The sequence below is a fragment of the Oncorhynchus keta genome, chromosome 10 (assembly GCF_023373465.1).
Source record: "Oncorhynchus keta strain PuntledgeMale-10-30-2019 chromosome 10, Oket_V2, whole genome shotgun sequence".
Taxonomy (NCBI): domain Eukaryota; kingdom Metazoa; phylum Chordata; class Actinopteri; order Salmoniformes; family Salmonidae; genus Oncorhynchus; species Oncorhynchus keta.
Window position 1 is genome coordinate 27042288 of NC_068430.1, and position 25240 is coordinate 27067527.

Sequence of the window (25240 nt, forward strand, 5' to 3'; positions counted from 1 at the left end):
ATGGAGGAGGAAACTATTTGGCTGGTGCTTCCCCTCTTCTTGTGTTGCTGGAATGGGTGGGTGTTTGGGTGGTATGGCCTAAATGTAGCAAGCATAAACAACGTAAGAAGTGAGGCGTTAAGAATCATACTCACATGCTTCGCTACACCAGCTAAAGGAGGCTGTAATTATAATGAGGAAATTTTGCTCTGATTAATTTTCATAACAATTTCTGGTTATTTAATGTAATAGAATATTATGTAATAGAAAACAGTTCATTAGACAACTAGCTGTAACGTGAGATTCTATCTCTCCCATTGGATGGCTGGCTTAGTTTTATAAATCTATAACCTATAAGAAAACCTGTCTCAGGAACCATAACAAACTCCCCTTAATCACAGAGGGGACGAGATGGATGTAACACCATGGGGAAGAGATTGATGTAACACCAAGATATTTGATTTGGCTGCACCCATGATGAGAGCAGCATAGTTATGGCACTCCGTGTCTGCACTGATAATACTGTGATTGCTCTACTGCTATCTGGGACATCAAGTAGAGTTAAATCCGTCTTGTGCCAAAGACCCACTGAGGCAGATTAAGGCAATCAGAGAAAATCCCTGTCTACATTACCCAACGGACAGTCTAAAAATACTGGTTACCTCTTAGAAAGAGTTTTACTGTGAAGTACCTGGTGTTATGGTCTCAGGCATGCAGAGAAACGATACAGTATCAGTGATTTGTTTCCTCAAGGATCTAAAGTTATCCTAAATCTTGCCATCTTCTTTTCAGACTTAATTGCAAAGTAATGTGATATAACAGCACTATAAGAATGCCGAATAACAACCATTCCTCTGTTACATTTCCTACTACACAACCAGAAGAGTAGGTTATGTGTAGGTATTTGTTGCATAACTGTTTAATTAGACATCCAGACATAAGAACAGACCCATGCAGCTATTTGGAATTCTTTTCTATTCAACTGTCTGGCTCATCAAAGGGGTTCTTTAGTCACTATTGTCTGTGGCCACCAACACTATCTAAATCAGAGAGGGAGAGAGATGTTTGAGGGAGATGCAACTAGAAGGTGGTTAGTAGCCTACAGGTCCTTAAAGTGCTGGGTCATGGCTAAGTACATGTGTGTATGTGCTACGAGTGTTTAACAAAGGAAAGTGTAGTGTCTTAGCTCTTATAATACAATACAATACGAAATACTCTGAATACAAGGAATTGAACTGGAGCTTCACATTTACTAAAACGAGTTAGTACCAGAATAACGTAGAACACTGCGCATGACCAAGGGTGCCCCATTCTTAAAGGGGACATCAGTAATTAACAGAACAGAAAGTATTCTGAATCCCCAAACAGTTGACAGTCAATGCACAATTGAACTGGAGTACACAGGGTACAAAAGAAAACATCTATTTTGAAATCTACTCACTACTCTCAATGTTATTTTCCATAAGTACCATTAGATCAGTTGTGGAGTTTATGTAAACAGTCACACCATTCTGATTGAGAGCTTTGGGAGTAAATCAGTGCATGGTTGAGGTGAAGCACGGTATGTTTAACATCTGTATTGATCTGGCTGTAGTGAGAAAGTAAGGGGTAGGTTATCGTAGGCAGATGGCTACACCGACTTAGGAAACATCCATTAGTTAAGTTTGGCACACCAGATATACTGCTTACGTATTACTCACACAGAGATGGTAATGACGCTAGGACTTCTGACTAAACCCCTCAAGACCAACAATAACCTCAGATTCTGTAATGCAACGGTTTCCTGTTACACCATTCAATGTTCAAGACGCTCAGAAGACCAGGACAAATTCCATGCTTGAAAACGAACGTGAGCTACAGTGGGGCAAAAAAGTATTTAGTCAGCCACCAATTGTGCAAGTTCTCCCACTTCAAACGATGAGAGAGGCCTGTAATTTTCATAATAGGTACACTTCAACAATGATAGACAAAATGAGAAAAAAATCCAGAAAATCACATTGTAGGATTTTTAATGAATTTATTTGCAAATTATGGTGGAAAATAAGTATTTGGTCAATAACAAAAGTTTCTCAATACTTTGTTATATACCCTTGTTGGCAATGTCAGAGGTCAAACGTTTTCTGTAAGTCTTCACAAGGTTTTCACACACTGTTGCTGGTATTTTGGCCCATTCCTCCATGCAGATCTCCTCTAGAGCAGTGATGTTTTGGGGCTGTTGATGGGCAACACAGACTTTCAACTCCCTCCAAAGATTTTCTATTGGGTTGAGATCTGGAGACTGGCTAGGCCACTCCAGGACCTTGAAATGCTTCTTACGAAGCCACTCCTTCATTGCCCGGGCGGTGTGTTTGGGATCATTGTCATGCTGAAAGACCCAGCCACGTTTCATCTTCAATGCCCTTGCTGATGGAAGGAGGTTTTCACTCAAAATCTCACAATACATGGCCCCATTCATTCTTTCCTTTACATGGATCAGTCGTCTTCGTCCCTTTGCAGAAAAACAGCCCCAAAGCATGAGGTTTCCACCCCCATGCTTCACAGTAGGTATGGTGTTCTTTGGATGCAACTCAGCATTATTTGTCCTCCAAACACGATGAGTTGAGTTTTTACCAAGAAGTTCTATTTTGGTTTCATCTGACCATATGACATTGTCCCAATCTTCTTCTGGATCATCCAAATGCTCTCTAGCAAACTTCAGACGGGCCTGGACATGTACTGGTTTAAGCAGGGGGACACGTCTGGCACTGCAGGATTTGAGTCCCTGGCGGCGTAGTGTGTTACTGATGGTAGGCTTTGTTAATTGGTCCCAGCTCTCTGCAGGTCATTCACTGAGGTTGTGGACAGGTGTCTTTTATACTGATAACAAGTTCAAACAGGTGCCATTAATACAGGTAACGAGTGGAGGACAGAGGAGCCTCTTAAAGGTCTGTGAGAGCCAGAAATCTTGCTTGTTTGTTGGTGACCAAATACTTATTTTCCACCATAATTTGCAATTAAATTCATTAAAAATCCTACAATGTGATTTTCTGGATTGGTTTTCTAATTTTGTCTGTCATAGTTGAAGTGTACCTATGATGAAAATTACAGGCCTCTCTCATCTTTTTAAGTGGGAGAACTTGCAGAATTGGTGGCTGACTAAATACTTTTTTGCCCCAAACTGAGACAGGAAACTAGTACCTACTACTTCAACTGAACACAAGCCATTCTCAAGATTAAGGTTAAAGATTAAGCCACACACTAACCTTTCCCTGACCCATGACCCTTTGTGATACATTGAGAAAGACACATGAGAAGGCATGTGTGAGTTCAGCCCTCTTTAGGGCATGTAAAGTACACAGCCCCTTTGAGGGATTTGCACATGGTGTTGAGTGTGTCCTGTTGGATGTGTTGTGATGAAGGAGGAAAGGGTTGAGAACACCTCAGACACAGCTTGCCCTGGCAGTGTCCGTAAGACTTCATTAAACAGGAGGAATTTAGGATCAGTCTCAGTGAGCTACAGAGAAAGCTGTGGATAATGGGTTTAAATATGTCCAAAACAGTAGGTTGTGTCCCTGTGAATTTCCTTATAAAGGCAATTTGGAAAATATAATAATACACAGAGGTAGACACTTGTCAAAAGTGAATGAGGAGAATTGGAGGTATCTGCATCTGTTGCTGTTGTTAGGGGTCACTGAATGTTTAAAAAGGAAGGGTTGACCTTTGCCCTCTGGGTCCTGAAGTTTGACCAAATGCTTTTGATCCATGTTGAGTTCTAACCAACCCAGGGCATCCAATCACCAGTCAATCCCTCAACCATGACGCCAACCGTGTCTGGTACTGTATAAGACTCGAAGCAGGAGACTCATAGCCTTCATAATAATTACCACAGGGAGAGACAACAGAGAGAACCATACAATGTAGCTGAGAGTGACTCGACTGAACTGGGCTGAACAGCTTGTGCTGTATCTGTGCTTTGCCTTTATATCTTGTAAAGCTGCAGAGGGTAATGGAACAAAAACTAATCTAACTACTTCTTCAATAAACTATAATTACTGTTATTGTTATCGAGCAGACTGAAATAGCCCATTTCAGTCTGTTTTTGCAACAAACTAAATGGCACTCTGCCTTATGTTATGGTAACAGTAATCATTACTGTGCTGATTAAACATCTTTCACATGACATGAGAACATTACAATGACTGTCTGTCCTTGAGATCATTAGAGTCGTCTAGAATATGCACCAAAAACAGGGGAGAATGATGTCTGTATCATGGCAATAGTGAAAAGATATAAAAAGTGGAGTACCCAAAGATTCCGATAGATGCAGTAAAGAGGTCAATGGAATACAGACCGTGGGGGATAGAAGGACGCTAGATTGGTGCACTTTCAACAAATCTGCAAAGTAGATAATTATCAAATCCGTCATGATTGATGTATTGAAACAGGCCTACAATGTGGTTACTAAGTCCAATTTGGATATTTGTCTGTTTTCTATGCATAACATTTAGAAGTGCATGCTAAATACTAACTCTTGTTAGTGTAAGCTGGTAGCATCGCTAGCATACAGAAATCGGTGGTGGTAGTCAAAGTCGTTTTTTAACTGCAAAGAAATTGATTGGTGAAGATGACATGTGTTTAGGTTGACATCCATACAAGCATTATACTCAGATTGTTACCTCAGATTGTTATACTCAGATTGTGAAATACACATGTAAACAATAGCCTAAATGTGGGTTAATTTTGCTGGGGGGCAATGAGAAGATTTGGGATCTTTCTCCCACGGCATATTCCACCCACACGTTTCCATGGCATTTCTATTGTTTGGGTCTAGTTCCATTGACCTATTTACCACATCTACTGTAAATCAAATTGAGCCCAACCCTGATGGACAAGCAATTGATAAGAGGCTGGCAGAGCAGCAAACCAAGACAGAAGGCTGTACCAGCCAGGCCAGGTCACTCACCTTTCACCTGTGGGTCACACTTTGATCCCAGACCATGCCAGGCTGAGGCTGGTGTCAGTGCAGCCTGTGATGGAACTTCAACATGTCCTGTGTCATCCGTTCTTGCTGTCAGACATCTGTACCTGGCATGTGACCCAGTGTTGTAGTACTCGAGACCGGTCTCACTGAGACACTCAATACGGATGCTCAATACGGATGATCAAACTAGCATGGGCAATGATCACAAGCCAGTCATAACGTGGCTAATAGGCTAGCCTATCTATTTATGTAGCAAGCTAAAAACACAGAGACTAACGTGAGCAAGCCAGCTGTTAGGAGGATGTCATGCCATTGGAGGAGTGGGTGAGTGACTGACTTTTTCCCCTCATATCGTTTTCAGTGGCTATACACAGCTAAAGATGCAGGTGTCATTTGTTTAGCTAGCAAGAGCTTGAACGACTATTATCCAGTTATCATATCTCTTGGGTTCGCAAATTCACTCTGGTTATCTACTCCAATCTCAGAGCACTTTCGTCGGAGTGTGCCAGAGAGCAGAGGAGCTGATGAATTTACAAACTAGCAAAACCCAATTTAATATGACCGGTGTCAGTAAACGTAGGCAAAATAAGTAATAGTTAGTCAGACAGTGTCTTCATCAAACAACACTGTTTTACGACGCATCAGTGACATGGCAGGAGATGTTTTGAAACAATTACTGCTTCGCATACAAGCCTGTGAATTATACAGCTGGATGAGTCAACAGACGTGGCGGGCCTGGCACAGCTCCTGGTATATGCCCGTTACGTTTATGGGGGGTCAATTAAGGAAGAGGATATTTATATACATGAGAGGATATTTTTAAAGTACTGTACAGCTTTGTGACATCAAATGGACGGTCAATGGTGGTCAAGATGTGACGGTGTCTGTACTGATGGCGCAAAAGCCATGACTGGGAGACATCGTGGAGTGGTAACGCACGTGAAAGCAGTTGCTCCCGACACCACTTGGGTACACTGCAGCATCCACCGAGAGGCTCTTGGTGGCAAGTGAATGCCTAACAGTTTGAAAGATGTTTTGGACACTACAGCGAAAATGGTTAACTTTCTTAAAGCAAGGTCCCTGAACTCTCGTGTATTTTCTGCATTATGCAATGATATGGGCAGCGACCATGTAACGCTTTTGCAACATACAGAAGTGCACTGGTTATCAAGGGGCAAAGTATTGGCACGTTTTTTTAATTGAGAGACGAGCTTAAAGTTTTCTTTTACTGACCGTAAATTTTCACTTGTCTGACCGCTTGCATGATGACGAGTTTCTCACACAACTGGCCAATCTGGGTGATGTTTTTTCTTCCCTGAATGATCTGAATCTAGGATTACAGGGACTCGCCACAGCCATATTCGATGTGCGGGACAAAATTGCGGCTATGATTAAGATGTTGGAGCTCTTCTCTGTCTGCATTAATCTGTTGCGACGAGCAATCCCGTATCCGGGATCTTAAGTATAGCCTCAAGCTCATTAGCATAACGCAACGTTAACTATTCATGAAAATCGCAAATGAAATGAAATAAATATATTGGCTCTCAAGCTTAGCCTTTTGTTAACAACACGGTCATCTCAGATTTTCAAAATATGCTTTTCAGCCATAGCAAAACAAGCATTTGTGTAAGAGTATTGATAGCTAGCATAGCATTAAGCCTAGCATTCAACAGGCAACATTTTCACAAAAACAAGAAAAGCATTCAAATAAAATAATTTACCTTTGAAGAACTTCGGATGTTTTCAATGAGGAGACTCTCAGATAGCAAATGTTCAGTTTTTCCAAAAATATTATTTGTGTAGGAGAAATCGCTCCGTTTTGTTCATCACTTTTGGCTGAGAAAAAAAAACGAAAATTCAGTCATTAAAACGCAAACTTTTTTCGAAATTAACTCCATAACATCGATAGAAACATGGCAAACGTAGTTTAGAATCAATCCTCAAGGTGTTTTTCACATATCTATTCGATGATAAGTCACTCGTGGCAGTTTAGTTTCTCCTCTCTTCAAAATGGAAACATGCACGCACCTGGAGATAACGCAATAGTTTCGACGGAGGACACCGAGCAGACACCTGGTAAATGTAGTCTCTTATGGTCAATCTTCCAATGATATGCCTACAAATACGTCACAATGCTGCAAACACCTTGGGGGAACGACAGAAAGTGTAGGCCCATTCCTTGCGCATTCACAGCCATATAAGGAGACATTGGAACAAAGCGCCTCCAAAATCTGGGGCATTTCCTGTTTGAAATTTAATCTTGGTTTCGCCTGTAGCATCAGTTCTGTGGCACTCACAGATAATATCTTTGCAGATTTGGAAACGTCAGAGTTTTTTCTTTCCAAAGCTGTCAATTATATGCATAGTCAAGCATCTTTTCATGACAAAATATCTTGTTTAAAACGGGAACGTTTTTCATCCTAAAATTTTAATAGCGCCCCCTAATGCATAACTGGTTAAACTTCTCTAGGAAAGGGGGCAGCATTTGGAATTTTGGATGAAAAGCATGCCCAAATTCAACTGCCTGCTACTCATCCCCAGAAGATAAGATATGCATATTATTAGTAGAAACTCTGAAGTTTCTAAAACTGTTTGAAACATGTCTGTGAGTATAACATAACTTATGTAGCAGGCGAAACCCCAAGGACAAACCATTCAGTTTTTCTTTTTTTAGGTCACTCTCTTTTCAATGGGTTTTCATTGGGAATCCAGATTTCTAAGGGACTTGCTTGCAGTTCCTACCGCTTCCACTGGATGTCACCAGTCTTTAGAAATTGGTTGAGGTTATTCCTTTGTGTAATGAAGAAGTACGGCCATCTTCAACGAGGGTCACTTCATGTGTACTCTTTGATAGAGGCGCATGACCAGAAAGCATGCGTCAGTTTGTTTTCTTCCTGTATTGAACACATATCATCCCCGTCTTCAATTTTATCGATTATTTACTTTTAAAAATATCTAAAGTTGTACTACAAAAGTAGTTTGAAATGTTTTGGCAAAGTTTACAGGTAACTTTTGAGATATTTTGTAGTCACGTTAAGCAAGTTGGAACCAGTGTTTTCAAACGTGCCAAATAAATGGACGGAATTAATCGAACAAAAGGACCATTTGTGATGTTACATTTTTATTTCTGCATTTTGTGACGCGCCTGCAGGGTTGAAATATGTTCTCTCTTTTGTTTATGGAGGTGCCATCCTCAGATAATAGCATCGTTTGCTTTCGCCAAAAAGCCTTTTTGAAATCTGACATGTTGGCTGGATTCACAACACGTGTAACTTTAATTTGGTATCTTACATGTGTGATTTCATGAAAGTTTGATTTTTATAGGAATTTATTTTAATTTGGCGTTCTACATGTTCTCTGGCTTTCGGCCAAGTGGGACGCTACCGTCCCACATATCCCAGAGAGGGTTAACAAGGACAACACACAGGTCTTTCCATCATTGTATGATTTTTTTGTGTGCAAATGAACTCAAGATTACGGACAATGTCAAATGTGATATAGCGAAGCACCTGAGTGAGCTGGGCGCACAATTATGTTGGTACATTCCCGAAATGGATGACACAAACAACTGGATTCATTATCCCTTTCATGCCCTGCCTCCAGTCCACTTACCGATATCTGAACAAGAGAGCCTCATCGAATTGCAACAAGCGGTTCGGTGAAAATTGTATTTAATCAGAGGACACTGCCATATTTCTGGATAGGGCTGCGCTCAGAGTTTCTTGCCTTGGCAAACCGTGTTAAGACACTGATGCCCTTTGCAACCACGTACCTATGTGAGAGTGAATTCTCGGCCCTCACTAGCATGAAAACTAAATACAGGCATAAACTGTGGAAAGACTCTCTCCAATACAACCCAACATTGCAGAGTTATGTGCATCCTTTCAAGCACACCCTTCTCATTAACCTGTGGTGATTTATTCACAATTTTTCATGAACAAATAAGTTTTCATATGTAAGCTGGCTAAATAAAGAGCAAAATTATTGATTATTGTTATGTTATTATTTGTGCCCTGGTCCTATAAGAACTCTTTGTCATTTCCCACGACCTGGGTTGTGACAAAAACTCACACTCATTCTTATGTTTAATAAATATATTGTATCGTGTGTATGTATGTGGCAGGCTTACAATGGTGGCAAAAAACAACATTTGAGAGTGAGCTGACCCTGGTACTAGAGGGGGTATGCAGCTGGAGGTTGAACGTTTGAAGGGGTACGGGACTATAAAAAGTTTGGGAACCACTGCCTTAGTATACATAATTCCCAAACATTCTAAGAATTTATGAAATCTTGAAAATGACCATATGTGACCGAGCTCCTCGATTTGGTCTTATCTAGAAAAATGTGATAAAAAAAAAAATTACATTGGATAAAAGTAGAGAGTTGGGGCTAGAAAATTTTATGTCATACACTGCAGTTGAGGAACAATAGGAAAGTAATTCTGCTTTGAAATTTGATAAACTTCTAACTACACTTTTGAGAAAATGGCCTTTGAATGTAATGGTACACCTACTGGAGAGCTCTTCTTGGTTTACACCCATTCAGCATCGTTCACACCCTCTTAAGCCTTAGCCCCACCAATCTCTTTAAAGATTCACATTTGGCCATGTGGTAAACACACGCTACATGAAGTTTATTTGTCACATGCACAGGATACAATCACTGCCCCAGGGCAGTGATTGGGGACACTGCCCTGTGTCGGGTGCCGTCTTTCGGATGGGACGTTAAACGGGTGTCCTGACTCTCTGAGGTCATTAAAGATCCCATGGCACTTATCATAAGAGTAGGGGTGTTAACCCCGGTGTCCTGGCTAAATTCCCAATCTGGCCCTCAAACCATCACGGTCACGAATAATCCCCAGTTTACAATTGGCTCATTCATCCCCCTCCTCTCCTCTGTAACTATTCCCCAGGTCATTGCTGCAAATGAGAACATGTTCTCAGTCAACTTACCTGGTAAAATAACAAATAAAAAAATAAACGGTACACTGAAATGGTTAATTGCATAGTAGCAATATCAAAAACAGAAAGTGTCCAGATATAAATATTTTATAATTATTATATGACGCTCACCCTACACACATCTCTAAATTGATGGGACGTGTGAAGGAAATGCTATAACCATCCCCCAGCCACATCTAGCTGTGTATGGGACACTACTGTCTAGACATTTACGTTCAAATGCCGCTCCTGTAAAGTAGTGATGTGCAACATACGCCTAGTTTCCTGAAACCAGTCCCATCTTAGTGGTCAGTTGTCAGAAAATGTTTTAAAAAGTGTCATATTCTTCCCAGTGGTGTACATTAAAAGATTTTAATGAGATTTCAAGTTGCTAAAATGCGGTCAGTTCCACTTTAAATGCTACAATGTTTCACGCACATACGTTATTTTCAAAGAGATGACGAACAACAGTAAGCACGCTGTAATAAAAAAACAGATGTCGATCATTTGAAACATAACTTCTTGTTGAAAGTTATTCTTGAAAAGGCAGTTGCTAACAAATTTGCAACAATATCCTCTTTGATAACACCTACTGCAGCCGCTTCAAACTAGCCAACAACAAAAGCTAGCTAGAAGTTTCCATATGTTTTAGTAAAAGCAATCCCACCCATTAAGTCAAAATGTGATAAATTGATTCCACTGTCACTCCAAAATGTTGCCCTAATATAGTTGAATGGCAGATGTCTTTATATAGCTAGCCAATGGCTGACATTGCTCGATTTATCTCCCCAGAGACCAGCAAAGAAAAATCCTGATTGGATATTGTTTTCTATTCAGTGTTAACCCTTTCCTTTCCAACAAAAACTGAACAGATTAAATCAGATCATTGAAAAATAATAATATAATTATAATAATTACTGTAGAAATCCTTAAACCTTCTCTGAAGGCATAGTAGGCCCATTGTTCCCCACTGTGTTTGGGTTACTAATCATTTGTAGACTCTCTCTATTTTCCCTCAGCATACATTTTTTCACTATTCTGAATGTCTGAAGAATCCATACATTGTTCTGAAATATGAACACAGAAATATTGGACATGTTGAACTCTGTTATGGTGGTGATTTGAAAAAATTACAGTCATGGTCTTGAATTGGACTCTCATTTTTCTGGTCTCTGTCTTGCCTCGGTCTCGAACCCCTTGTCCCCCTCCTGGTCTCGGTCTTGAATTGGTCTTGCTTTAAGTGGTCTCGAACACAACACTGATGTGACCTACAGGGGCCCAGCTGCAGATTTATAGGGCCAGATGTTTTTTTTGTTTACCTGCATGGCCCTGTCCTCATAACAAGCTCTTCTGGCTCCAGCATATAGGACATTATACTGAAAACAGTTCAAATCCCTCAGAGATCTGTTTATTCACTGAAGCATATGGTTAGTGCCCGACAATTACATGACCTGAAATGGTACTGTAGCTGTAATGAGCTTAGTTATCTTTAGCGTGCCTTGCTCTGAAGTTAATTACTGCCACCACGATCTGAAGAGAGCAGAGAAGTATACCTGTTTGTCCACTAGATGGCAGACTCAACTCAATCTGATCATGTAAGAATCTGAATCAGTACCATTGGGTTTATTATGTGTTGTTGTTGAGTGTCTGTGCGTGTGCGTGTGCGTGTGCATGTGTGTGTGTATCGTGCATGTTAAAGCCTGTTGCAGGAAAGGGAACGCTTTGTAGTTTACAAGGCCTCCCAGATCTGAACGTTACATCTTAAAACCATCTGTAAAACATTGTGTCCTGTCTAAGTGCATTACTTTTCCTTCCTGGAGGGTAGCTGGAATAGTGGAACATGGTTCATGTTGAGCTGTGATGACCTGTGGTGCAGAATCTGCCTTCCTGAGAAGACAGGGGGAGGTGAGAGTGACTAATGTACTGGCCTGAGGGGGGCACTGTCCCTAAGAACTGATCTTGGATCCGCTTCATGGCATGGTTCCCATCTTTGTTGTGCTGTGACCATCGAAGGCTGGGATTCAATCCGACCGGCAGTAGATCTGGGGCAGCAGGTAGCCTAGTGGTTAGAGAGTTGGGCCAGTAACTGAAAGGTTGCTAGATTGAATCCCTGAGCTGACAAGTAAAAATCTGTCATTCTGCCCCTGATCAAGCCAGTTAACCCACTGTTCCTAGGCAGTTATTGTAAATAAGAATTTGTTCTTAACTGACTTGCCTAGTTAAATAAAAAATACAAATCTGCGTTACAGCGCACTTGGCATTTAACGGTAATTTCCAATTGAGCCGACATATGCAGCATTTAATGTGATTGCAGTCTCCGTGAATGTGGGAACATTGTCTTATAGACTTATTTAGGAAAAGATAAGGACAGAGAGGGGCATGGAAAAGTGTATTTAGTAGCACAGACACATGCTGGTGACAGGCCCTTCAGCAGTGTACAACATGGTCAGTGTTTCAGTTTGCCCACTGATTACTCCAGTTAGGATTTGGAAAAGCTATGTTAGTTCCTTGGTAAGTCAGGATCTACATGAGGTTTGTTGTGGGTTGCTAACTGGGTCTCTATTTACAGGGTCCTGACTGTTTTTGTTTAATGAAAACTTGGGGTGGGTTTCAAACCGATCATACTTTGCAACTTTTAAATAAACAATGCATTTGTTATGGTGAGTGAGCGTTGCACCTTTTCCTTTTCAATGTCTTACTACAGGTGTCAGGTTCTAAATCTGCATTTTGGAGAGTATGTCAAGCCAACAATCTCTGGGGCAGTAGTTCCCTCTGTCTCATCTATTGGTAGTGTCCTGAATGCCACTGACAAGCTCTCCTTTTACTGAGCTTTCATCTCACTAGGAGAGCACTACGTTAAGGGGCTCATATGACTCAGGGGGGCGTAAAACAAAAATGGTTGGTGAAGGCTGTCACCTTTCACCTTTCATCTCACTAGGAGAGCACTACGTTAAGGGGCTCATATGACTCAGGGGGGCGTAAAACAAAAACGGTTGGTGAAGGCTGTCACCTTTCACCTTTCATCTCACTAGGAGAGCACTACGTTAAGGGGCTCATATGACTCAGGGGGCGTAAAAAACAAAACGGTTGGTGAAGGCTGTCACCTTTCACCTTTCATCTCACTAGGAGAGCACTACGTTAAGGGGCTCATATGACTCAGGGGGCGTAAAACAAAAACGGTTGGTGAAGGCTGTCACCTTTCACCTTTCATCTCACTAAGAGCACTACGTTAAGGGGCTCATATGACTCAGGGGGCGTAAAACAAAAACGGTTGGTGAAGGCTGTCACCTTTCACCTTTCATCTCACTAGGAGAGAGTTAACATATGACTCAGGGGCGTAAAACAAAAATGGTTGGTGAAGACTGTCACCTTTCACCTTCATCTCACTAGGAGAGCACTACGTTAAGGGGCTCATATGACTCAGGGGGGCGTAAAACAAAAACGGTTGGTGAAGGCTGTCACCTTTCACCTTTCATCTCACTAGGAGAGCACTATGTTAAGGGGCTCATATGACTCAAGGGGGCGTAAAACAAAAACGGTTGGTGAAGGCTGTCTCCGACATCTGTCTGTTTGCTCTGACCTCTGCTGCTAAAAAAATACATTGAAACCTAAAGAATATTTCAGTGAGTGTGGGTTTTACGTTCTCATTGGGGACAGTAAAACGTCAAAATCCCTTATGTAGGGAACACAGTGTACTGTACTGAGGCAGTGTCAGCTACAAGACTTGATTTTGTAATTAGAGAAATGTATATTTAAATGTATTTATTTATATCCATGGTTGAAATTACTCGTGTTGACTCAGTGTCCAATATTCAAATATTCAGTAAGACTCTATTCAAAGGGATAATCCAAACATAATCATAACTTTGTGTAATTATCATGATATACTCACATTTTGTGTGGGTGCATGTGTGCCTGCATACATGTTTGCGTATGTGTAACTGAGTGCTTAACTGGGCGTGAGCGGGTAATCAGGCAATATCAAGGTTATGGTTAAGGTGCGGGTTCAAGTTAGAGTTAGTAGTTGGAAGGTGCATTGCGTGTGTACTTTTCTAGCAACCTTACTCTCCTGTCCACGGCCTCTGCTAACAGCCTGTGTCGTCTGGGTAACCTGACTACCCTGAGGGGTGAAACCAGAGCACCAGATCACCGGATCAGGGTCCAAATTGATTTGACAAAAAAAGGTCAAACCTCTTTGTCTCACCCCTTATTATAGGGTTAGAGGTATAGAATCACTTTCTGAGTCTGCTTAATAAAACATGAGGGAAATCAAACAGGACTCTGATTGGAAAGGTCAAATGACCACTAATGGTAATGAGACACTGGGCCAGGGAAAAACACAACACAACAAACACATTCTAGACCCAGGTCAGCCAGCCTGCACAGTAGGGACTTGGTCCAGTGCTTCCAGAACGGATTTAGACCAGGAATCCTCCAACTGGGATTTCTGGAAAGTTAGCAGAATTTTGCAGCCCTACTGAGACCTGTTTGAATTTAAATGTCCACTTACAGAAGCAAGCCACGAACCAGACCTGTTTGGATTTGATTGTCCACTTGCAGAGGCAAGCCACGAACCTTGATACACTCCTGGGGCAGGAAAATGAAGAGGATAAAGTTATGGACACTCATAATCACCGAGATCAATACGGAGCTTACTGTTCTTTATTCACACAGCTCATAGACGTTGTGAGGTGACTCATCAATGAGAGAGGGGTTTATGCAGTGTGGCTGTAAATATGGAGTTTTTATTCCCTCTAAGCTCATTTAAAACTTGACTCAAGTGTTATTAGAACAGGCTTTGCTTCTTATATCTTCTTAGTGAGCCCCTGGTAATCATAATACTGCTTAGAGCAACTATGTTGTACTTTAAAGTAACGAGAGAGAGCATGAATATTAGGAGCAATGTGTTGTAGAAAAAATAGATTATTTCCATTATTACTATTACATTTTATAAATCATGAATGTATTCCATTTACCAATTTAAAAACTAGTCTCTAGACATTATCATGACTGAAGCCTCTATTTTGATCATGTTAGAAAAAATAACATGCATAATAGTACATGATACAATCAACAGAGTTTAGGTATTTTCCATGTGAGGTCATCTATTATTCATGTTTGTTGCTGTTTGTCATATTTACAGAACATTTTTTAGAGTACATGAGGAACACCCTGTCCCAACACAGTGACAGAGACACATTTAGGAGAAAGAGATCATTCATTAAAACACTGCCCTCCCCAAACCTCCATTCCCCCAAACTCTCCATTTCCATGCACGACACAGAATTTACCCTGTACCCCACCAGTGGATTAACAGAAATGCCCCCACCCCCAGTAATGCCAGGGAGGTAGGGGATGGGGGGGACTCAAGACAGTAAGGGCCTTGTCACCAAACCAAGCCTGAGAAAGCCTCTCCTAGCAACCGTTAGACGGCAACACAATATCCTTTCACACAGCCGAGAGGGCGTCCAAAAGGACCTTTGAATGGAGCTCAGCTCACCCCTGTGAAGAGGCTGTGCTGCAAGGCTTCAGTATGGACAACCAGGCCTCTGGGGCCCTGTCAGAGAGAGAGGGATGGGGAGGGCGAGAGATGGAGGGGGTGAGAGAGAGAGAGAGAGAGAGAGAGAGAGAGAGAGAGAGAGAGAGAGAGAGAGAGAGAGAGAGAGAGAGAGAGAGAGAGAGAGAGAGAGAGAGAGAGAGAGAGAGAGAGAGAGAGAGAGAGAGAGAGAGAGAGAGAGAGAGAGAGAGAGAGAGAGAGAGAGAGAGAGAGATGTGGGGAGCAGAAGGAAAGGGGGAGGAGCAGTAACACAAGGGGTGTAGAGGTATGGGGAAGAGGAGGGATACGGGTGAGGAGGAGAAGGGAGAGAGGATGGAGGAGAAGGATGAACAGGAAGGGATGTGGGGAGCAGAAGGAAAGGGGGAGGAGCAGTAACACAAGGGGTGTAGAGGTATGAGGAAGAGGAGGGATACATGTGAGGAGGAGAAGGGAGAGAGGATGGAGGAGAATGATGAACAGGAAGGGATGTGGGGAGCAGAAGGAAAGGGGGAGGAGCAGTAACACAAGGGGTGTAGAGGTATGGGGAAGAGGAGGGATACAGGTGAGGAGGAGAAGGGAGAGAGGATGGAGGAGGAGGATGATGATGAGAGGAATGGCTAGAAGTAAGAGGAGTAGAAGTGAGAGAGATGGAGGAAGAATGGAAGGGTGAGAGGGCCAGTTTAATGCCTGCTGTCACTGTGTGTCAGTGGCCTTTAGCTGTTTATAGCCCCCAAACCGGTAATGTCCATTTAAAATCAATGAGACACTAATGACATCACAAGCATGCTGGGCGGATGTGAGAAATGGCAATGATGAGGGTCTGATGTATCGTCTGAACCCATTTCTATTTCTCTCCCATCCCACCCATCTCTCTCTATTCTTCTTTCCCTCTCTCTACAGAAGACGTATAACATCAACCAACAGCAGCAGCAGCAGCAGCAGTGTGTGAAAAACGGAAAGCACAGGAATGGCAGAGGTACGTCTGGCCCTCTCCGGTTACTGTCTCATGGAACAATAACATGCCTGGGAAGTAAAGCCAAGCAACTCTGAGTTACCATCTTGTGTTATCACTGCCTCTCATTGTACACAGCAGAGTAATGGACCTGGCCCTCCAATCACTGTGACCATACCAGCCAGGTAGAGGTACTTCCGCACACTTGGCACGTTTGGCTGTCCACTGGTCTGGTTACACTGTTTGTGTTATGTATAAAAAAACATGTTTTTTAAAGGGCTCAAAGCATCCAGTAAGAACCTTAAGAGTCTTAAAAGAGTCTTACAATTTAGTGACTGTGCTAACATGATAAACTCTGATTACGTTGATTTTGTGAAAGGGATTTCGTGGTACTCGACATAAACTAAAGTGTCCAACTTTGAGATCAACATGTCTTGGAGAGTTTTCATCAGTGCTGAAGAGATTTACATTTCTTCCTAATCCCATGTCTTACTTTGTTGACAAATTTAGGATATGTTTTATCAAAAGCATTATTTATAACTAACAAATAAGTCAGTGAACACCTTGTCACTTGTCACTCAGTTATTTTCTATAGTGGTAAGTGCACCACTCTTTGTCAGGAAAAAAATATCACATTGATACTGACATCCCTCATAATCTCTATCTAGCTAACACTGTATACATTCTACATCCCCTTAAAGCAGAGGCATTGGGAAAGCCATGTGTAGATGAACAGCCCAGTGTGCTCTCTCCCAGTACTGCCAGCCTGGCTACTGTACTACACTGCTGAGTATGAAAGCACCCAGATGACTTATGGTTAATATGAGCATTAGGCGAGAGAGCTTAAGCCTTCTGCTAATCCTACCAGCTACAGACCACTGAGGATCAGAGAGAGAGAGGAGTGAGAGTGTGAGTGAGAAAGAGGGGATAGAGTGGAAGATGGAGAGAGAAAAGAGAGGGAAGGAAAAAAAGAAAGAAAGAAAGAAAGAATGGAGGAGAGAACTAGAGAGATTGAGAGTAGGGGAGAGAGGGAAAGTGAGAGCATAGAGAAAAAGACAAAAGAAAAAGAGGGAGAGAGAGTATCTAACAGCAGGCTGGAGACAGAGGGGAGAGGCAATAGATAGAGTAATAATATTAGAGATAAAGAGTGAGAGAGGGAGGGGCGGGCCGTGGAATGCCTGGGGGTCATGTGACTGTTTACTCTAGCCTGGGCAGAGAAGCATGCTTAAAGGAGTGCTGAAGCAGGACACACACAGATACACCCGGACACAGAGAGAGGGAGACAGACAGACAGACACCAAGAGAGGCATGGCACAAAGAGTCACCCACAGTCACAGCCTGTTCCCTTCTGGCCAGGCTGAGAGGACCAGGGACGTACTGGTCAAGTCAGGTAAGACCCATGCAGAGCTATGCTCCACTCTGTCATTATGACAGAACAGCGGGGCTGACACAGAGGCTTCAGCAGAAGCCAGATTTCGCAGGACAGTGGTTAATATGTTATAGGCTCTGTTTATTTATGGGAAAGGGAAATTGTGCAAGTAGAGAGAAGGTGGGGGAACAGGAGGGAACTTTGTAGATACGAGATGTTGTTATCTGCTACAATTGTCTCTACTTATGGGGGAGAAGGTATTTTAGACAAATTTAGGAGGGCTCATTGTTTGGGCCTGGAACAGACAAACATGAACTGAAATGTACTGTACATATATGTGTACTTGAGACACAGAAAGCATCAGGGGGCAGCAGGGTAGCAGGGGGCACCTGGGGCGTCAGGGTAGCCTAGTGGTTAGAGCATTGGGCTAGTAACCAGAAGGTTGCAAGTTCAAATCCCTGAGCTGACAAGGTACAAATCTGTCGTTCTGCCCCTGAACAGGCAGTTAACCCACTGTTCCTAGGCCATCATTGAAAATAAGAATTTGTTCTTAACTGACTTGCCTGGTTAAATAAAGGTAGAAAAAAAGATCAGTTTCATAGAAAAATCCACTGAGGACAGGTAGCTATGTCTATAACGTATGCATTGGTACAGCAGCACAGATTGTCATGTTAACAGTTTGGGAACGATGTGCTGGACACACCAAGGTATCACCAGGCACAATGACTTCACATAGCAAGAATAATTCAGATAATGTCATTATAATGCTTAAGCAGGATTTGCTTGTTTTGTACTCTTGAGTCTTGGGACATGACATGTTCTTTGTGTAGAAGAGCCATATGTCCTTCAATTGGACAATACAGGACCACTTACAGTTGAAGTCAAAAGTTTACATACACCTTAGCCAAATACATTTAAACTCAGTTTTTCACAATTCCTGACATTTAATCATAGTAAAAAATTCCCTGTCTTAGGTCAGTTAGGATTATCACTTTATTTAAGAATGTGAAATGTCACTATAATAGTAGAGAGAATTATTTCTTTCAGCTTTTATTTCTTTCAACACATTCCCAGTGGGTCAGAAGTTTACATACACTCAATTAGTATTTGGTAGCATTGCCTTTAAATTGTTTAACTTGGGTCAAACGTTTCGGGTAGCCTCCCACAAGCTTCCCACAATAAGTTGGGTGAATTTTGGCCCATTCCTCCTAACAGAGCTGGTGTAACTGATTCAGGTTTGTTGCTTCTTGCTCGCACAAGCTTTTTCAGTTCTCCCCACATATTTTCTATGGGATTGAGGTTAGGGCTTTGTGATGGCCACTCCAATACCTTGACTTTGTTGCCCTTAAGCCATTTGCCACAAACTTTGAAAGTAGGCTTGGGGTCATTGTCCATTTGGAAGACCCATTTGTGGCCAAGCTTTTAACTCCCTGACTGATGTCAGGGGTGGCAGGGTATCTTAGTGGTTAGAGCATTAGACTAGTAACTGAAAGGTTGCAAGATCAAATCCCCAAGCTGACAAGGTAAAAATATGTTGTTCTACCCCTGAACAAGAAAGTTAGCACACTGTTCCTAGGCTGTCATTGAAAATAAGAATGTGTTCTTAACTTAGTTGCCCAGTTAAATAAAGAAAAATGTCTTGAGATGTTGCTTCAATATAGCCTCATGATGCCATCTATTTTGTGAAGTGCACCAGTCCCTCCTGCAGCAAAGCACCCCCACAACATGATGCTGCCACCCTCGTGTTTCACGGTTGGGATGGTGTTCTTCGGCTTGCAAGCCTCCCCCTTTTTCCTCCAAACATAACAATTGTCATTATGGCCAAACAGTTCTATTTTTGTTTCATTAGACCAGAGGACAATGCTCCAAATAGTATGATCTTTGTCCCCATGTGCAGTTACAAACCTTTGTCTGTCTTTTTCATGGCGGTTTTGGAGCAGTGGCTTCTTCCTTGCTGAGCGGCCTTTCAGGTTATGTCGGTATAGGACTCATTGTACTGTGGATATAGATACTTTTGTACCTGTTTCCTTCAGCATCTTCACAAGGTCCTTTGCTGTTGTTCTGGGATTGATTTGCCCTTTTTGCACCAAAGTACATTAATCTCTAGGAGACAGAATGCGTCTCCTTCCTGAGCGGTATTTTTTATTTTATTTTACCTTTATTTAACTAGGCAAGTCAGTTAAGAACCAATTCTTATTTTCAATGACGGCCTAGGAACAGTGGGTTAACTGCCTGTTCAGGGGCAGAACGACAGATTTGTACCTTGTCAGCTTGGTATGACAGCTGCGTGGTCCCATTGTGTTTATACTTGCGTACTATTGTCTGTACAGATAAACCTGGTACCTTCAGATGTTTGGAAATTGCTCCCAAGGATGAACCAGACTTGTGGAGGTCTACAATTTTTTTCCTGAAATCTTGGCTGATTTCTTTTGGTTTTACCATGATGTCAATCAAAGAGGCACTTAGTTTGAAGGTATGCCTTGAAATACATCCACAGGTACACCTCCAATTGACTCAAATGATGTCAATCAGAAGCTTCTAAAGCCATGATATTATGTTCTGGAATTTTCCAAGCAGTTTAAAGGCACAGTCAACTTAATGTATGTAAACTTCTGACCCACTGGAATTGTGATACAGTGAATTATCAGTGAAATAATTTGTCTGTAAACAATTGTTGGAAAAATATACTTGTGTATGCACAAAGTAGATGTCCCAACACTTGTCAAAACTATAGTTTGTTAACAAGAAATTTGTGGAGTGGTTGAAAAACGAGTTTTAATGACTCCAACCTAAGTGTATGTAGATTTCCGACTTCAACTGTATGTGCATTTTAAACTGATCAATGGCAGCTGTGTTGTCATATGTCTCAAACGTATTGAGCCACATTTCGCAAATTATGTGGGTTCACTTGCAGTATCTGGATGTCTTGTTATGGCTGAGTTGTGATCAAGTCAAATAAACTGTGCTGCCTGCCGGACATGTTTGAACAGTTATCAGGGGATTGTGACTGACTGTCCTGAGTACAGAAACAGTCAAATAGTGTACTTAAACAAGCACACCGTGTACTGGGGTCCCTTATTCAAGCAGCATGTCTGTACTGTTCTGTCTGTATAACTGATTCATTCAATTCCATGAAGTTTACTGTATGTTCTGTATGATTCTGATGGCATGTCTGGTTACTGGCTGGTTAGTTGGCTTCTGCTGTTATGTTAGACCCTTGCCTATTTGAATGATAATGACTTCATGGAGCCTCAGTCTGAATTTCATGGTGTGTCAACAATCTGTATTCACAGTGTATTCTGGGAAAACAACTCCCCCGCCCTGTCCCTTGGGAGACTGGGTGCTTTGGTCATCTTAGGGGCTAAGCCTGTGTTGCCACGACGACAACCAGTGTTCTGTTTGTATACAATCTGAGAACCCTTTAACTCTCAGATTTTTCCTCCCAAGGTGCATAGCGTCATAAAATGAGACAGGAATTAAATAATTTCCCTACCCATCTGCATTCACCTGTTGGGGTAGCAGTGAAGTAAATATCACATAACAAATGTGAATGTGCTTTGGCAAAAGTCAAAAGGAAATAGTTGGTTGACAGACCAAGCTATTTCACCATAATTTCCCATACTCATTTATAATCAAACAATGTGTAGCCTGCTTTGACTCCAATAACCACTTACTCAGAATATGCAAACATAACCTAATAGTGACATTATAAAGCATTTCAAAGAACAAACAGCGACTCAAATGGCATTTTACCTTAAAATGGTTTACTGCAAAGATTGTGGAATAATGAAGATTGAAAAGGCTCCTGTTTCTCTAGCCACTCTGCTGTAGCCTGAGCCTCATCCCCTGTCATAGACACCCAGAGGAAAATATGATTTGCCATACTCCTCCAGGGTTATAAGAGATCCATCTAAATGCATTGTGCCAATGTAACTGGATGATGGACTCAGTGCACACAGATATTACTAATTTACCCAGGGTGCACTGAGATGGCATCTAGCATGTCCTAAATGTCAAATCAATACAACCACAGCCAGGATTATATGACTCAAGAACTACCGAATTATCGTACATGTCTGTCTCTTATGTGACTAGGGTTGCAAAGGGAGGGTATTTTACTGGAAATAAACATTTAACATTTACCAGTAAACTACCAGAAATGTGTAAATGTCCAAGGATTTTATGAAATCTATCACATCTAGTGGCCCTTTTGCGAACTTCAGATTTTTACAGTTGTTAGTAATTATCTTTGGTCCTCTACGAAATAATTCAATAAGATTAGAAAAAAACTAATAGAATTACAAAGCTCTAAAACATTATCCTAAATATAAACAATGAACTTAGTGAATACCATTGGTATTTAATATGAGTCTTTCAGCATGAAATATAAAAACATTACACAATTGTATTTATTTTTTGGAAGGACAGATGCTGGGAGACAAGAAGCAAGTACAGGGAGGGGACGTTTAATAAATAACCGACATGAAACAAACAAGGACAGCATCTTGACTGGAAGCATAACGTCAATAATGCTGACACGGGTATCAAACCGAGGAACAGACAGATATAGGAGGGGCAAAGTAATGGAGTCCAAAGATGTGCTGTGTCTTTACAATCGTTAACTGAAGACTTTTCGTTTTTTTTATCAAAGATTCTCTGTAATTAGCATTTCGTGATTAACTAATCAGGCAAATGTAAATAACTAGGAAGTCAGGGCACCAAGGAAAATATTCCGATTACAAAGTTATAATTTTCCTAGTACAGCTTTTCAGATATTTTAATATCTGATCAATTAGTCTTCTTAATTAATGAATTATTAATTTTACCTCACGTTAGTCTCATTCCAAATGTCATAAATTGTTGGCTATCTGCACAAACCAAGTCTTCACTATGAGTCATCCATACATCAATTGTCTTAAATAATTTATTTACTAACTTAGTAATTCACAGAAATGCATAAACAAACAGTAGATAGTTATAAGGAAATGATAACGGAGTTTCCCTAGTGGGATAAACCGGCATCGTGGCTTGGTGTACAAAAGGGAAGTGGGGGTCGACTGAGATAAGACAGAGTTGATAATTATAACAATTAAAATGCTAATCCTTTGCACATGAACGCTCACTCATTCGGGAACAATTTCAATCAATCAATATATTTACGCTCTCAGTGTGTCGTCGGGATCTCAGCTGAAAAGTTTGTTTCTGTTGGAGAGTTTATCCTCCCTCTCTGTCGTGGTTAGAATGGATAGTTCAGAGTGACATTCATTCATGTGGTTATAGAATAGATGGTTCGGTGGTTGTCGGTCTTCGCGTTCAATGATACCGAATTCCTAGCTGCAGACTAGTAATTAATATCAAAGACTTGTTCTTATTCTGTCGGTATCGATAGTCTAAGAGTTTAACCATGTGGGATGGTTAAAAGATTCAGCAGTCTGGTCTCAAACCTTGATAACGAGAGGACCAAGGTAAGCTGGTCTGCAACCTTTGTCCTCTCGTAATTGAGAGCAACATGGTCTGTTGAGAAATGCTCAAGGTGGGGGTTTTATTCGGAATTGCAGAAAAAGCTGTCTCATGACGTCAGGTCCTAAATGTGCTCATGGGCGGTCCTCTGATTTACTTCAACTCAAAAGGGAATTGGAGTTTCCTTCATTAAACAGTCCAAAATCACATTACACAATTTTACAAACAGTATCATCCTCAGTCATTCATCTTATACAACGATTAGATGTAAACCTCATATCTGAGGCTATTATATAAACAGCGTTATGGTAATGTGGCCGTATTGCCTCCCATGAGTTTCACAAAATTGTACCAAACGGACCAGTTCATAGCTGGATTCTTCTCCAATCTTTTATACCTTCTCCAGAACCTAAATGTTGGTCGGACCTCAAGTTCTGTGAGGTGGAAAAAAATCCTTTGTTCTCTTCTATGAAAACTCTACTCTCTCTCTATACTGTGGCCATGATGAGATAATCTCCTCCAGGATTTTACGACCTCACTCTGACCACAGCAGCCTGGGAGTAGGAGACAGGGAGAGGGGGATGGGGCTTGCTGTACCCAAAGAGGGAAACGTCATGACAATGGGCAGCCTAGTGCCCTCGAGCACCAGGGAGGGGGAGGAGGAGCAGGCGTGACAGTACCCCGCCGCTAGTGGCGCCACCCTGGGTGAGCCTGATGGGCTTGCCGAGACATGAGAGCCGGCTGAGGCATGGATGCCCGACGAGCCGGCTGAGGCGTGGGAGCCCGATGAGTCGGCTGAGATATCGTGTGTGACTAAATAGTTAAAGATCATTACTATAGCTCCTGTCTTGGGCCAATGAGTTTAATTTGTAAATGCCGGATCTCTATGGCAAGATACATCATTCACTCAAGTTTAGTAAAAATCGGCCCAATACTGTCTGAGAACGCGCGTTACTAACGAAAAAATGGATGAACGAATGGACGGAGACAGATTTAAAAGTTATTCAAGTATGAATTACCAAATTTACGATAGATTGTCATCGTTTTCTGTTCGTTACCAAAATGACTGAAGATTCCGGTAACATTGATAAACTGTGGTAGCTTTGTAACTCTATATGTGACACTGCATGTCTGTCTTGATCTTTTGAGGGAGACTTGTCTATTTTTATGAAGGATAAGCAAACATTCCACACAGAACTTTGTGGACTTACATTGCATAACAAATGATACAACTGGCCTTCCTTTTATGTTTGTTGCCAGCCTGGTCTCATAGACGAGTCGTAACATAGTAAATGTAAATCCGGGACACTCAAATTAGTATGATACGTAACATTTGGTGTGGTTACATAAGACAGATTTTACCTTTATTTTACTAGGCAAGTCAGTTAAGAACAAATTCTTATTTTCAATGACGGCCTAGGAACAGTGGGTTAACTGCCTGTTCAGGGGCAGAACGACAGATTTGTCAGCTCAGGGATTTAAACTTGCAACCTTTCGGTTACTAATCCAACGCTCTAACCACTAGGCTACCCTGCCGCCCCGGTTAGTTAACCTCTTGCTCCTACCTGACACGCAGGCGTCCCATCTAGACATCTGGAAATGCAAATGCACTACGCTAAATGCTAATAGTACTAGTTAAAACTCAAACATTCATTAAAATACACATGCAGGGTATTGAATTAAAGCTACACTCGTTGTGAATCCAGGCAACAAGTCAGATTTTTAAAATGCTTTTCGGCGAAAGCATGAGAAGCTATTATCTGATAGCATGTAACACCCCAAAAGACCCGCAGGGGACGTAAACAAAATAATTAGCATAGTCGGCGCTACACAAACCGCACAAATAAAATATAAAACATTCATTACCTTTGACCATCTTCTTTGTTGGCACTCCTAGATGTCCCATAATCACTATTGGGTCTTTTTTTCGATTAAATCGGTCCATATATAGCCTAGATATCGATCTATGAAGACTGTGTGATAAACAAAAAAAATAGCGTCTTATAACGTAACGTCATTTTTTTTAAATCAAAAAAGTCGACGA

The 25240-nt window shown here is 41.5% G+C and overlaps 1 protein-coding gene across 3 annotated transcripts in view; it reads left to right on the forward strand.

The window, feature by feature from the left end:
- LOC118388443 (protein FAM107B-like) overlaps nucleotides 1–25240 on the forward strand; it is a 53422-nt gene that overhangs the window by 5118 nt on the left and 23064 nt on the right. Inside the window, exons 1-2 of one of the 3 annotated variants that reach the window (XM_052526759.1) lie at nucleotides 15739–15827; nucleotides 16316–16391. In XM_052526759.1, coding sequence (XP_052382719.1) covers nucleotides 15762–15827; nucleotides 16316–16391 — 142 coding nt within the window. In that variant the 5' untranslated portion in view covers nucleotides 15739–15761. Of the gene's footprint in view, nucleotides 1–15738; nucleotides 15828–16315; nucleotides 16392–17270; nucleotides 17758–25240 lie in introns of those variants that run through there. The other 2 variants (XM_035777533.2, XM_035777531.2) reach the window with 2 other exon arrangements.